Here is a 16,223-nt window from a genome sequence, read left to right as displayed (position 1 = left end):
GATTCCAAAGCTCCTTCACTGCACACCACAAAACTATCTCAGCCATGTGGGGCAGAGTGTTCCAGTGGTTGGAGGAATTGGAGTGGAACTACTGCTCCACTTTGCATTGACGTTTTTATTATGATGGGGTGTGAATGATTACTATTAATCCATTTTTATAGAAGTATTTGGACACAAAGGTTAAAAATCATTTGTCTTCCACATTTTTGGCACAACTGTAGGAAAAAGTTTGAAAAAAATCAATCAGTAAAACTTGATACGAATGAACACGTTCTATTTGGAATAACTTGAAAAAAAAAGCCCGCTTGTGGTAAACTTGGCCAGTAGATGCACTTCAAAATCTTCATTCTATGCAATCATCTATGTTACTACATTGAATGTGCTTGGTGGATGGGGCTCTCCATGATTGTTTTTCAGTCCAACTGCCACGCAAGCAAAATTATTAAAAATAATTTATTTTTAAAGTGCTATTATTTCTTTCCACAGAAATGCAAAAGCAGCAAAAACATTCCTTGATGATTAAAATGTTCCATTTAACTAAAATAAAATGTTTCATTTTGGTGTTTATGCAAATGAATTGAACGTGTTTCTTCCCAAAGTTAAGGTAGAAATAGTCAGCCTTTTACCCAACAGCTTAGAGGTTTGAGCACTCACCAATACGCGGCAACTCAGAATCAAGTCCACTTCTGCCAGAGAATGCTTTAAACTGGAAGACCCTAATCATCACGTCAAGGAGGAGGAAGTAGGACGTTATTCACGGTCTTATACACATTAAATTGTTTCTAATTCAGCAACCAGTGGTTGGTTGTGCATCCTTCTGAAAGAACAAATTAAAGAAGTATTTTCATTAGTTGGGACACACACTGGTTGCATGTTTTTTTGTAAGGTACTGTTGAAAAGGGATGGGTATGTTCTGACCACCTCAAATAGCCGAATAGCGTAAGCCCTGAAATCGGAGAGCTTTTAGCTCATGCCTGTGATGTGCCTGGCAGAAGGTGTTATATTTCTAAGGGATTGCTAAAGCCACTGGCTTAGAGTGCGTTCCGACCTGGGCTTTCTCTGGAGCTCTTCCACTTTGTAGAAAATTAATTACATATGTACTGAGGACACACAAAGATTCTCCCATGTGATGAGTAGGAGATTTGTTGAAGCGGTAGAAATATTTGTGTTTAAACGTGAGCTCTTGGGAGAGTAAGTTGTTCTTTCAACACACAGGAGTAGGATGCAACCGTCTGTCCAGGCCATTTATGTCCGAGGCAGGATTCAAGGGTGGAAATGAGTCTGATTTTCCTATAGCAGGTTTCTCATGTTATATAAAGGTTATATCATGCTGTCATCACCTTATGTAGAAAAGCTATCATATTATCACTGGTGTGAATTCAACTGGTATTTGCAAAAAGTGCAGGGGTGAATAAGCCCCATTTCTCCTAGCAAATTTATGGTTTTCTTAAAAAACAATTACATAGGTGCACTCCTGAGTTAATCACAGAATCTCTTTTGCTATTTTATGATGATTTCTGCACTTCAAACTAGTTTGCTGATTTTCTCATTTGCATCTTTGAATTTGTGTTAAATAACTTTTCTGCAGGTTGAAGAAATGTTGAAAAAGATGGGATTGCGGGGGAGTCTGTCATGCTTTGTCTGTGGTAAGCTAATTCTCTGCTTTGTCCACGATGTAGAGGAAAGTTGGAGCAATCCAGAAGAAATGAGGTATGTGTAACATTTGTAACACTCTCCTGACCCTATCTCGGGGTGAACTGTATGTATCTCACATACAGTGAGATCTTACATATGGATCTGTCAAAACTTTTCCACTCAGTAAATATACGGACCTTGCCTAACTTTTGATTAATATGGTGTCATTAACATGTACCAACAGCTTATTATTTATAGTGGGCTGGTAACACGTGGAGTTCTCTGTGGGTTGCTAAAGCAGTGACTTCCATCCTGTCCTCCAGGAGATGAGGTTGGGTGATAGCACTTGACACTGTGACAAGACCTATTCACCAACTCCCCCAAAAGAAGCACTTGCAAGGATTGTGGTATGCAGTTAAACCTTTCAAGCTAGCAAGTCTGTGGAGCTTTAAAGCGCTTGTGGACCAGGAAAAAGGAAGGAAATCCTCTTTCACCAACCCCAAACCTAAGCCTTTGACTGATCTCACTGGGGTCTGGCACCTGTCCCCTAGAGACATCTCGCCGTAGGGAGAGGTTGTAGGCACAGGTGCAAACCCCATCTTTCTGACCAGATTGCAGGATTCCATGGCTCACCCACCCCTTCCTGCCCACCTGGGCTCTGCACATGCAGGGACTTTGCTGGGAAGAGGGAGGACAAGGGCTGCACATACAACTGTTGTTTCTCTGCTGTGTACACAAGCAGTGTCAGAGCATCATCACTCGGTTGGTGGGGAAAAGGGGAGGGAAGAAGAAGAAATGACGATGTGGGAGAGGGAAAATGGTAGGGGAGGCTAAGGGAACACACAACATCAGGTGGGACCAGGCTGCATACGCTGGCCCAGACCCACGACTAACGCTGCAGTTATTGTGACACTGCAGCAGTATCGGTACCTAATAATTTCGGTCTAATTTGAATGCATCTCCAGCTATGCAAGTGGCATGATCTTGCTCTGTGGCTCCTGAAAAGTGAGTCTCCAAGTTGATGGTCTTTTATCTCTCCTGTTGGCCGCCTTCACTTCATCCTGGGCCTGACATCTCTCTCTGTATACTTTTGACAAAATACTACACTTCTCTACAGTACTCGTAAAAAGCACTGCGATAAATCCTTTCAAACTGTAACTTTGGATTTTACTATCAAATACTTAAGAACAGACTATTTTTCTTCCTCCCTAAACAGAAACTGAATTCACCTTGCAGGAGTTTTCTTCACTTTCTCCATTCAATTCTCTGCAGATGCTCATTTGCAGGAGAGAATTTATGGTTTTGTCGCCTGCTCTCCTCTCCTAGGGTGGCAGGAATTACCCGGGTCAAGGACTGCCTTTCTTGTTTCCTCCTCATTCTTCTCTGTCTGATTCACTGAGCCATCCTTCCTTCTCTCTCCCTTAGATGATGGACTCATCCTCATTCTAGCTCTTCAGCTCAGGTATTTATGTGTGCAACAAATAATAATGAAAAAGAAAAAAAAATATTTACAAAGCCCACTCCAAACCTGACATTACAGAGAGCAACACCACCGAAGAGTATCGTTTTTTGACTTCTCACTAGCAGGCAATTTGTAATTTTGGGGCTAGGAGCAGCTGGATTTGTGGTGAGGAGGAAGTTTTCGAGGCTGTGGGTGCTTTTCCTTCCTTCCGTCAGCAAACAGCGATCCACGCCAGGATTTGCTTTCTGCTGCTGTATTTCGGCGATGCAATGTGCAGCACGTTTCTCGCTCTGTGTGTGTGTGTGTGTGTGTGTGTGTGTGTGTGGTGTGGTGTGTATGTGTGTGCGGGTGTGTGTGTGGCTCTCCCTCGCTGTGTCTGTCTCCAGGATTTCTCCCTTGCCTGGCTCAGGAGGCTGCTCCAGCGCTGCGCGGAGCGGAGGTTTCCCCGGATCCCGTAAATACAGGCACACGCATCCAGTACACCACACGCATGCACACACACACGCGCACACACAGAGGCACGCACAGAGCCGCTGTCCAGTCCATCCCCACGCCGGCTGCTTTCCCCACCACCTCCAGCCTCGCAGAGGCGGCAGGCACAGCTCCGCGGCGGATCGCCCTGCCCCTGGCCCGGGACTCCGCTCGCAGCAACGCACCCGCGGTTTCAATCTTCACAACCTACTGACAGATTTTTAACCCCCCTTTTTTTTCCTTTTCTTTTTTTTTCCTTGGTTTTTTTTTTTTTTTTTTTTTTTTTGGCTGGGGGAGAGAGCGCTTTGCATTTGGAGAAGGAGCCGCGGGGGGTCGAGGCTGCCGCTCTCCTGCCCCCGCCGTGCGCGCATGTGTGGGTGTGCGCGCCCATCTCCCCCCCTCCTCGCAAAAGTTTGCCTCGGCGGCCGGGGGGCTCCCGGGCCGCCCCCCCCTCAACCGGGGGGCGCGGCGGCGGCGGCGCGGCGAGGCGGCGGCGCGGGACTTGCGCGTCGCGCCATGCCGGCGGCGCAGGGGGTTGCGCGGCGTTGCGCCCTAGCGGGGCTGCTGCTGCTGCCGCTCCCGCTGCTGCTGCTGCCCGCGGCCGCGGGGGCCGAGGGCAAGGCGCGGAGCTGCGGCGAGGTGCGGCAGGCGTACAGCGCCAAGGGCTTCAGCCTGGCCAGCGTGCCCTACCAGGAGATCGCAGGTAAGGGGCCGGGCGGAGCGCAGCGGGGCGGGGGGCCGCGGAGCGGGGCGTAGCGCCGCCGCCCGCCTGTGCGCAACTCTCCGCGGAAGCGGGGCTGTGAATCGCCGCGTTGTCTGCGCGGCGTTGGAGTGGCTCCGCGGGCGCGGGTGGCACCCGGGGGCTTCCTGGTGAGGCGTTGTGTATGTAAATAAATGATTCAATAAACATAAAAACTAAGGAGGGGGGTTAAACAAAAAAAGGGGGGGGGGGCGCGGGCGAGCCTGAAGCCGTGGTTCTGTTCGCCGGCAGAAACTTCTTGAGAGTTGCAGCCGGGCTGCGAGAGGCAGCGAGCGGATCCGCAGTGGCTGCTGCCCCCGTTGCCGCCCTGCGCGGGGGAGTAACTTCGGCCTCTGCCAGCGGGGACAGGGCGCGAGGGAGGAGGAGGAGGGTGAGGAACGCAGTCCTACCCCCCCGCAACCCCCACTCGAATCCCGCCGCTGCCGCGGCCCCGAGGGTGGGCGCGCCCCTTCCGAGGGGGCCAGCCCAGCCCCGCGCCCCGGGCCGGGCAGCTCGGCCCCGGCAGGCGCAGCCGGGCGCCTCCGCTGCAGCGCAAAGCGCGCAGAGGCATCGGCGGCTGGGGAGAGGCACCCCCACACAGCCCCCGCTCCGCCGCCCGAGACAAGCGGGCAGCCTGTTAGTTAGCTTTTCCTTCTGCTGAAACGTGCCTACAACAGGTTATAGCTCAGTCTGCCTACGAAAGTGGTGTTGGTTTCTTTTTTTGTTTGTTTGTTTGTTTTAATTTTATTTCCCTGCTTTTCCCTACAACCTTATCCATATTGCATCTTTGGGACTGAATGAATAAAAACATGTTCCGGGGCAGATAATCCTTTAGCAATCAGAGAGCACCACAAAAAGAGAGAAATGATATGGGAAGGCATGAGCTTGGGCTGCTTTAAATTGGACTGCTCGAGCCATCAGGAAAGATTTCTGCTTTGCCACTGGCACTTTGCTGTTAGGTTCTGCCGTTTGTGGAGTGAATTAGATGCCCCTCGGTTTGCTTGCTTCCTTTTTAAAGTTGGAAGCAGTAGATTTATCTTCCTTGAGGTGAAATAAAGCCACAGTTATTCGCTGTGCAGTATTTAGCGCTTTACATGAGGAATGATAAATGTGGAAAATCTCAGGACAGTGAGGATTCAGGTCACAAAAATGCGGGGAAGGTTTGTTCCACGTTGCCAATGCAGAACAGACCAGATCACTGCGTAGCCACGTTGGTTCCTTTGGACACGTAGGTCTGACCCACTGATGTGTTTTAGGACAAGGCAGGAGAGTAAAGGGCCTGTGTGTCTAACTATTCCACAGGCACCGTCATCCCTTAGGCTCACCGATTCTCTGGTCTTTCTGTGCTCTTTTTTAAAAATTTCTCTTCAGATTGCTCATCAGTTGTAGCAAATCATGAAGCCTCTCCTGTGAGCAACAGATCCTTTGAATATACAGTCATGCTTTCCCTTCACTCACTGTTACTCTGTCTGCTTTGAGACAATGTAGTAGGATATGCTGTGTCCCATTAAAAAAAAAAAATCCAGTGAATTTCAGACTTCTGGTAACTTCGGGTAAACACTTGTTGCTTTCCGCTCACAGAGAAGTTTTATTGTCACATTTGTTTTCTGAATGTACAGTGCAAACTTGGCATTCAATTTTTAAGTAATCCCAGCATTTGCAAGTTTCTGGTAACATGTATCGGTACAGAAAGACTCATGGTAGTTAAATATTTAATAGTAGTTCAATCCAAAATTACTTTTCAGTTTCCTGCTAAGCTTCGTAAGTAATGATCTACTTTTATGGTTAAGAAATACATGATTTATGCAGAGATGAGGGTTTTTTTCTGACCTTCCTATTACAAGTTATTTGTTTTGTTTGTGGTTTATCTGCCATGTTACTAGTTGGTGTATCAACTTTGGAGCGGTTCTGTGTGTAGCTGTTCAAGCTACTCAGTTGTTGGAAGACTAGGATTGCTTAAAGGTGTGTTTTGCGGTATGCTCTGCTCGTACAGTGCTGAGAGGTTGTGTAATAACTGCTCCTGCAGCATGTGCTCTTGTTAATGTGAAAGCTATGTATTTGCAACCCGGTGTGATGCTGGAAGTTTAATTAAAGCAATCAATGTACAGGTTTCAGAATAATCTTTTTTTTTTCATTCTGTCTTTTTCCACCATACTGACTTGGTTAAGGAAGCAATTTGTTACTGCTATGAAGGAAGTGTAGTCTGTCAAATGCCTCATGTTTTAAAGAGTTCAAAGAACTTTAATTACAGTCATATTTCTGAACAAACATGGTGTTTTCAAAAGATTTTGCATCAATGGCTTGAAAATATAATGGAAAATAGTAATATGCAGTATGGTTTATGTGTTTTGATTCAACAGTAGTTGTCTGTTTTCATTTGTCATTTGTTTAAAAGCTGCTTTCTAGCTAGGACTGTTGAAACTTGATAAACTGAAGAGGTAGTGTGTATGTCCTGATGCAATGTGTGTATGTCCTGATGCAGAGAGCTGAAGAATCTGTTCAAACTAGAGACGCTACGGACACAGAGGTTGAATGGAGCTGCAAAGCCAGGCTTGTTAGATAACTTCTGTAAATTTATTTATACTGGCACTCACTTTTGCATGGAGAAGGTAGAAGTTACAAGTTACAGTAGATGAAAAAAGCTGTCTGTTTTTGCACTGTAAGGCAAGGTTTTCCTACAGTATTTTGTTGCACGTGAGATGCGTTGAAGTTGGTAATAATGTGATTGCAGTCGTCTGCTATGCTTTTACAACAGTGCTAAATTGTTCAATGTAGTTGTATAGTACTTATTTGTAATCAGCCTGCTGTGCCTCATGTCTTGTCCGATTCTGGTGCTGTGACCTACACTGGAGCACAGTGTATAAAGTTGGCTTCCAGCACAGGTTGTCAAAATAAGTCCTCCACAAAGGAACTTTGTCTGAGAATGGGGGAAGGAAGAAAAATTGAAGTACACATATAATATGCTGCTGTGGCCTTGATGCTATGCACCAGTCACATGCAGGGCGGGCAGCAGTAGCTTGTGCTGTATGTTGTGCTATCCTTGTAAAAGCTGCCCTCTTCCCAAAGCTGCTGTGGAGTATCCTGCGTCTGAAGAAGGGTTCAGACTCACGCTGCCGTGACCCAGCATTCCTGAGCACGGAGTGGAGCTCCTAAGGACTTTGCAGGAAATGTTGCGCCATAGGAAAATCTGTCACTTGAAAGTCAATACAAAAGTCACAGCACGTATCTGCTAGCATTACTTGTTTAACTCCAATTATGATTTCAGTAACTTGTACCATCTTAGGGGAGGCCATGAAAATGAAACATCAAAGTTAAAGGTGAAGTGTGTCCTTGCCTCAGAGTTTTCTGAATGGAAGTTAATGTCTGATTGTTTAAAAGTAATGCATGTGTCTGATTTGTGCCTTCCCACTTTCAGTTGATGTAGAGAATTTGAAAGATGAAGGGTTTGGAGGTTTTGTGGGTTGTGGTTTTGTTTGGATTTGTTGTTTGGTTTTTGGGTCGTGTTTTTTTTTTTTTTCTTTAACTAGATGCTGAATAGTAGTGTATATAGGGAAAGACTAGAAGTGTTCTGGTAAAGCGTCCAACTGTAAAGATGTTGAATTCTAAATACTGTGTAAAAAGTTAGTGAGCTTTGTTCTCCTGTGTACATGATGAACGAGCTGAGATTCTGCCGACACAGAGACACAGTAGTGAAAGTAACTGAAATGAAAGCAGAAGCAAACCCTTCATTTTGAAGGTCAGGAGTCACCTGAAATTGTGCTTTGATGAATGGGCTTCATACTGGCATAATACAGAGGTGTTGACTGAAGAAAGCTAGCAAACATAACACAGTTGTAGCTTTAAAGTGGTAATAATAATAATAATAATAATAATAATAATAATAAACTCAGTAGTCACTCATGCAATTGAGCTATTAGTCTGTGTCAGATGTTCCCAAGATACTCTGAGTGTTTTGCTTTCCTTTAAGTAGCTCTAAAATGTGATGATAGATTGACAGGAGAACAGCAGAAAATCCTCCTGACTGAGTCTGTATGAAAGGATTTCTTAATTACTGTCTTCTTTTACTGTTTCTCTGCTGCTGTCACAGAGACTTGTGTGAAGAAAGTGCCTGCAGACCAGGAGGCAAATGGGGATTTGCAGGCACCTTGTGCAGTTGTCTCAGGAGTGTAATGTAGGAATAGCCGTACTGAAATTAATAATATAATTGATGCAAATTTGTGGAATCTGAATTGGGCCATTAGAGATTAATTTATTCCTGATCTCAGTGATGACAGTGAAGATGGACATGGAATTTCATGTAAACTTTTGGAACTTCATGTACTTTTCTTGTTTTAGTGCTGTTGTAGTAGTATCTTCCACACTGTGTATGACTGGTCCTCGTTTTTTGTTTGCGATTTCAGTAACTGCTGCATCAAGAGACTCTCTGGTCAGCCTCCCTTACAGCCTTCCCGATGTTCCTGTTGTAAGAGCATGGTGCACGCTAATAAACGGGTGCGTGCATTTAGCTAGGAGAAGTATAGCTTTCCTAAAAGCTGGCTTGGCTGTATCACTTTTGTACATATTTATTGGTTTGTATGTGGCTGATGCCGTTAAAGGGAATACAACTTAGGTGTGCACATCTAAACATAAAGGTGCTTTTTGTAAGATCAGGGCCTATGAGGAGAAATACCATGGTTTTCATGCTTATAAGCAATTCATTTTTGACTGAGAATTTTAAATCTCAGCATCTGGAGTTTCCTCGATGTGACTTTATGGTAGAGTATCTTGGAAAAAGAGACTTTAAAATAGAAAAGGCAATGTTTTAATAATTAGTGTAATGATGAATTTCAGTGTATTGTACTCCAATCATCTTTTTTCTTTCTGTCGTCAGTCTGATTTATAATCAAAAAGCATACCTAAAGCTATAATATTTTCTACACTTCTAAGTGCTAATGTGTTAAACTGTTCTAATGCTGTATTAGTACTTACTTCATCATATGCTATTGTGAAATACTCCTGAGATTAGGTGGTGTTCAGACATCAGAGAGGTCAAGCACTATGTTAAAAGCTCAAGCCATTCTTTTTATATTACTGCAATAAAGAATATATTCATTTCATTTATATTACCACTTGGCTCTCATAAAAGGTCAGTTTCAGCTGAATGTACAATTACTTGCAAATGGCAAATCTTATAACAAGTGATCAACAATAAAAGCTTTTCTGGGTAATTTGTCTTTAAAATTACCACCTGCCATTTCTTTTGAATGACTTGAGCATCTTGCAGTATCACTTGGAGATCTCTGTCTTAATCCCCACGATACGTGTAAGAAAACTATGCATACTGATCTTCCTTTCTGCTTAGTAAAGTAAAAATGCATACTCACATTAAAGTTTCTATTTGAAATAACAAGCTTGGTGCTTAAAACTCCATTACGGTATCAAAGTATCAGGACTCCCATTACTAGCAAAATGAAATTACGTTTTCAGTGAGCTATGACTGTATGCTCCCCTTCATACCTGGTTAATGGGTGCTATCTCCCTGGGAAGGGAACCTTCATTCAGTGCTTTTGACTGTTCATACTACCAGGCGTAATTATTTTAGCAGCTTAAATATGTGTAAAAGAATTAACACTTCTCCACAAATTCCTAAGAACAGCCTATAAAGGTTGGTGTTTAAAGGCAGAATAGTTACGATGCTAAACAGAGAGAATACATTACAAGATGCAAAAGGAATTTAAAATGTGTTGCAGATGGCAGGAAAACATATGCCTGGTAAAATTCTTAGCACTTTATTCCTCTGTATGTAAAAGCAGTCTAATACCTACTAAAACTGGGGTTTGCTTTCTTCACGACTTATAGCTACAGAGCTCCTGAACACATCTAGAAAATAAGCTTCCCGAATAAGACGTTTTTTAGCCCTCGTTATTAGGAGGCTGTCAGAAAGACCACCAGCTCTCCCCGGTGAGCTTCTTTCGGCTGACACGGCCTTTTCCTTCCGGCAAAGCGAAACGACGGTACTTTATCCTGCTGAGCGATTGCAAACGAGAGAAGACACGCAGCATTTGAAGGCAGGTGCCGCGAAGGAGCCGCCCGCGCTCCCGTTGACGGCGGGGGCGGCAGCGATTCGGGCCCTACCGCCCCGCCCGGCGGAGCGAGTCTCCGCGGAGCAACGCCAGGCGTTGTTCGTCGCGGCGGGAGGGTTCGCGTCCCGCCCCGCCAGCCCGCTGTAGAAACCCGGGTGCCCAGGAGGAGGCTCTACCGCGCAGCGCCAGCCCCGGGACGGAGACCCGCCGGCCGCCCGCCTGGCGTTGATGTCTGTGGGAAGGAGCCGCGTTCCGTCCGTCAAAAAGAAGCAGCGCGGGCTGATGCTCCTAATGCAAACAGCAAATCGCTCCCCGGCTCGACTCGCCTGCCAGGTCTGTCACCTGGCAGGTCTAATGGCCTTTTAACCGCATCTCCAGCTGAGCAGCAGATGTAAAGGGTACCGAGCATCCTGAGCTGGGGTTTTTTCCCTCCTAAAAGAAGCATTTCTACAGATGCTCGACTAACAATAGAGCCTCGGACCTGCTCGCTGACCTGTTGGGCTTAAAATAGCAGGGCAAATCTCCCGAAATAAGTGGAAGTCTTGACCGCTTTTTATCAGGTGCCTTGTAGGGCTGCTACATTAAATTAGGTGTGCTTACACAATAACGCAGTCGTATCTCTGTGTGTGTGTGTGTGCGTGCAGGGGTAAAATCACAGCTTTTTCCTGGAGTGGCCTCGAAGTTGTGTTTAAGCGCTGGAAGAGCTAGAGAAGTTGCACGTTACCAGGATAGGTATTTGCAAGCTAGGTTGAAACTTTGTTTTATGGGCCCCATCTGAAAAACACATGTGCAAACACGCATGAATGCAAACATATGCACAATAAAAAACTACACAGGGCTCAGTTCATATATGTCAGAAAGATCAAAGGCTGTCAGCTGCACTAATCTTACTGTTTGGGGAGTCTAATTAGTTCAAGCCTGATGCTTGTCTAAGCAGTAGTAATATAACCTGCCCTCTAAGTCAAAAGCTAGACCTCTCTGTTGCCAGAAACAGATTCTTTGTCGGTCTCCCTAGCTGTAGCTCTTGCTGTATCTATGATGGCAGCCACATACTTCTCTGATATTTTTGGCCACGTCTCTTGGACTTACGTGTTGAGTTTCTAACATACTAGAGACTGTGGGGACACTCGTCTGGCTTTTGTCTGAGTTTGTCTTGGAGGGAAGTCAACGCACAGGATGAAGCTGTTGCACATCTGGGTATCAGACGGTAGTATGGTATGGTGTGAGGATGTGCGTGGATATGGTAGTGAGAACAATGGAGGTATGTAGAAGTACTCCAGATCTGTCAAAATATAGTCTGTGAATGCCTCACTACAGTTCTCATGTCATATGTCTGCAGCTGGCCTTTGAGTTATGGTGTCTCTTATGACCTCAGAGTTTTCCTTCGAGAGACCATAAGCAGTAATTAATACAGAAAACTATAAACGGCTTTCTTAAACAGAATTATTTTTTAAGAAGTAAAGCATAACATTAGGAAAGGATCTTCATGCACAGCTATCCTACCAAAAGTCCGATGGTGCTGATTGATTGTCACAGCCAGGGAGACTCCCATCAGGGCCTGTGTACATCTCCTGTAAGTTCTTTTTCAGTTCCGGATTCAGTTTCCTGTCTTCAGGAAATGTTTCTCTTTGAGCTGCTCTTGTCTAAATTCCATTTTTCTGGTGATATCAATCAAGTAACAGAGGTAACATTTTGGACAAAGTGTTGGTATTTATGGTTGCAGCATTTGAATCTGGAACAACCATTTTTCTTGCCCAGAATATGCCACATTGATCTGTGTTTTGGTTTTGTACAGTGTTTTGTGAGCGTAGCAGTCTGTGGCTTTGGAGTCAAATTATGCAACTCTAGATAGAGGCAATGAGGTTAGCAAAAACCTAACTCAGAGACCTGGGGAGAGAATGTAGGGTAGGATGAATTGTTGGAGAAGGGACTGTTACTGGAAGATGAATGAGGCATGAATGGGAGTACTTCTCCGTCTCATTGCTTGAGTCACTTTGCATTCATTGTGTTAGGTATTAAGACCTTTCACACAGTTAAAGCCCTAGGAGAAGGGAAGAAGACTGGAAAAGTGCTTTCATGCTTTCATGCAAAGCTTTGGATGAATAGGATGCAAAGAAGGAGAGGTGGAGCAGACACACTCCATTTCTTTTTGTTGTTTTTTTTTTTTTATGTCCCACTTGGTCTTGGTCCATACAGTCTGTAGATTTCTCCTTTTTCTCGCCATCTAAGTGGTTAAACATCTAATCTCAAATTGATTGTGATGACCTGAGTTATCATGCTCAAAAATGGAAAAAGTTCTAATCAAGATGTATTGGCATTTCTATTGTTGAACGGTTCCTTCAGAGCTTGTTGCTCTGCTAAGTGGGCAGTTCTCAATAATTCAAGCTGAGTATCTGGTAAGTAATTGTCTCATTGCAGAGAGAACAATGGAGCTTTTGCACGGTTCTGTCTCTCATCGTAACTTTACGTAACTATACTCCATAACCGGAGAGATCAGGCTGTGAGTTTCTGGCTTATACCTCCTTTAAACCTAACAGCGCTGTAAAAGGCTTGTGTCCGGACTACTGAAGTATGTTTTCATTTACAACTCGTCCCATTGGGGGTTGGCTGTCAGCAAAGTTGTGTGTTCCCCGTTCCTTCCTCTGACCGCTTCCCTTGCATCATGTCTAGCCATCTGACACACTGACCTGGACCAGCAAGCTAATCTGCTAGGTAACCCACCAAAAAAGATCTTGAAGTTACTCAAGAAGGTATGTGTGTGCGTGAAATCATGAGGAGAAAGCAGGGCTCACCATTTGATGGTGGCTTTCAGGTAGATGTCTTACAATTGTCAAGTTGTAAGACAATTTATCAAATTAACAAATGAAATTGCAAGAGGACGACTGTCCCGTCTTTTCTCACGTGGCAGCAAAATGCAATGTGCCAATAGTATAATACTTTTACAGTATGATTGAGAAAAAATTGTTAGCAGCTGAGAATTTTTGGGTATTATTCCCACTTTTGCACTGGACTTTCTAACTGCATCACCAAAATTTGAAAAGCCATACTAGCCAAGTCATCTGTTCTCCAAAACTGAAGGACCTGAACATCTCCCTGAGATGAGGGATCATACTGAGAATGCTTCTCTACCGTAGGGAAAATCTCTACTTGTTATCATGACGATGTGTGATAGTTAATGTGGTCAGTTTAGTGAGTGTCTGCCGATTTTATTGCACGTTGAAATATGGGGTTTATGAGGCAAATGGATTGGATTATTAGACCACAGGTTTATATACTATGTATTGTTGTTTTTATGTTTTAAATCTTTTCTACACCTGAGAGTACCCCCTTCCAGCTATATGCAGCTTTGACATATAAAATTGGGCTCATAGTAGTGTTGAAATACAAGTTGTTAAAAGCAGTGGCAGGACACTTCTTTGAATGTGGTAAGTACCCAGTCAGGCAGCAGGCTTCAGAAGCTGTTCCACAATTTTTAAATGTCTTATAATTTCCGAGTACCCTTGTTTCTAAATGTGTGCTCGTCCCTAAGAAGCTTAAACAATGCAGTGACAAATCAAAGGCAAGGGATGATGAGCACCCAGTGTCCAGTGGCTAAACCTGAAGTGTTTTCCATCTTTTCTCTTAAACTGACATAATGTTTCACAGAGAAAGGAGCTGCAAGTACAAACAGTGGCTGCATCTTATTTAGTTACACAAAATTGATTCACAGTATAAACACATAATATAAATATTTATTTCTCTGATATTAGCTTTTGGCTTTACAGCTTTAACATGTAAGATAATACTGCATATCAGCAATTCAGATTCCTTGGATAAAAATAGCTATATATAATTTTGTCTGTCAGTATTATCTGTGTTGTAGAGAAATATGGAAGGTAGATACCCTTTGAACAGTTTCAGACTCAGACCATATTCTCTTTAATCAGTTAGAGTGATTGCAAGTATTCTTATCTGGTCCAAACTTTGCATTACATGCATATATTTAAAGCAGTTTCAAAAATGTAAAAGAAGATAACAAAGCTGGCCTACAGTAAAAACTTCTTTAATAAAACTTTCTTTTTTTTAATTTGTGAAGTAGTGTATCCTCTGCTAGCAGTCCAGCTTCAAAAAAAGCAGGGACGACAGATCATGCTAATCAAAATTGCAAGATAGGTTTTGTTGGTTCAAGAGAGGTTTTGGTGTTTCTGAGCAGAGAATCGAAATCTAATTTAAAAATTAAGGTATTTAAAAGGGGAGGTTTATTTTTTGAATTGGTGAAAAGCCAGGAGCAATATTCCTTGACTGCTGCTGTTCCAAGATGGTCTATCGTGCTGGCTATGGGCTGGCAGTGAGCACTGTTAATTGAATACACGGAATGTAACTAAAATGCATTGATTAAATACAAACACCTGTCTTTGTAATGTAGCATGGCTGATGAAGTGAAAAGACTCCCAGAAACGTCTTCCTGAAATTGAACGCTGAAACAGTGATTAGCTTGTTCTTAAAGCTGATCTTCAGAAGTCCCGTACCGTTCTTTGAAGGAGAACTCCAAAGCCTCTTTCTTCTTTAATTACTGAGAAAGCATACTAAAAGCCATGTATAAATTGACTGTAATCAGATTGGTTGTGGGGTATGTGCACACTTCTGTTGCAAGTTTTTTGAGTTTAAAGACCCCAAACCTGATTTCTGCCCATTTCCATTGAATGCAACTGAGGGCAGAATTTCACTGAGAATTAATTGCAGGTTTTTTTACAAAAGTAAGCAAACCAGTATGTAATGAAAATTCAAAATTATAATTTAATTGTGTGAAGCTCTGAAGAAATACAGAGGAGGGACAGTCCTGTCTACAAAGAGCTTCCATTTTATTTTTTGCCAGTATTTCTTCTTAAGACTTACACAATCGTAATGTCATAGTTACGTGCATACTGTTTAAACCTTTTTTCTGTTACGTAAATGACAAATGCAGTACAAATAAATATGCTGCTTAATTTTTTAATTGTCCTTTTAAAGGACACGAGCTTAATATCCCGCTGAGATTACTACAATAATTGATGGATCTTTTGTGGAAGCATCTTTGTACCTTGTTAATTAGTAATTTAGAGTCTGCGTTTGCTTTTTAAAGCAGCTCCAGCTGGACACTGTACATCACTGTCTAGAACACAGTCTATGCTCGGTACAGAAACTGGCCAAACCACAAACTTTTTGCACCTTGTATACCAAAACCTGGTTGCTGGTGAATACTTGGACACATAAATACAGATCATTGATCAAGTGGAATTTTTCCGTATCTGATGAATGGATTTAAATTGCATTTCTCTTGTGATTTGCCCAAGAGACTAATGCCTTCTCTTCAACTGGGAAGACTGCACGAAAGCATTATGTCCACAGCATGTGGACGTCTGTATATACATTCATATACCCATGTACCTGAACAGCCTCTGATGTTCAAAGAATCTGCTGAAATTCTATGATATGCCAGACAGCTTTTTTTCTAAGGTATATTATACCACTGTAGATAACTTTTGGATTATATGTGAGGTCCAATTTTCCTTCTAATATTTGCATCGTTTTCTTTTCATTATTAGTTTTTGCTTCTTCGAGTATTCTAAAGTAATTTCCATTTTTCTGGTGGCAGGATGGTCACTGCCAGAGGAAGCCGCACAAATGATCAGAGGGATGGAACACCTCTGCTGTGGGGACAGACTGAGAGAACTGGGGTTGGTCAGCCTGGAGAAGAGAAGGCTTTGGGAAGACCTTCTTGCAGCCTTCCAGTACTTCAAGGGGGCTTTTAAGAAAGATGGGGACAGACTTTTTAGCAGGGCCTGTTGCAATAGGACAAGGGGTAATGATTTTAAACTAAAAGAGGGCAGATTTA

General features: G+C 43.4%; 1 protein-coding gene across 1 annotated transcript in view; it reads left to right on the top strand.

Moving 5' to 3' along the window:
* Window positions 1-2,752: 2,752 nt before the first annotated feature.
* GPC6 (glypican 6) overlaps window positions 2,753-16,223 on the top strand; it is a gene marked incomplete at its 3' end in the record, with an annotated part of 805,049 nt that continues 791,578 nt past the window's right edge. The window contains exon 1 of the mRNA XM_082013968.1: window positions 2,753-4,271. Within this exon, the coding sequence (XP_081870094.1) occupies window positions 3,938-4,271 (334 nt within the window). The 5' untranslated portion in view covers window positions 2,753-3,937. The remainder of the gene's footprint in view (window positions 4,272-16,223) is intronic.

Source organism: Phaethon aethereus (assembly GCF_964289735.1).
Source record: "Phaethon aethereus genome assembly, chromosome: 1".
In the NCBI taxonomy this organism is placed as follows: Eukaryota; Metazoa; Chordata; class Aves; order Phaethontiformes; family Phaethontidae; genus Phaethon; species Phaethon aethereus.
This window is presented reverse-complemented; position numbering and strand designations above follow the sequence as displayed.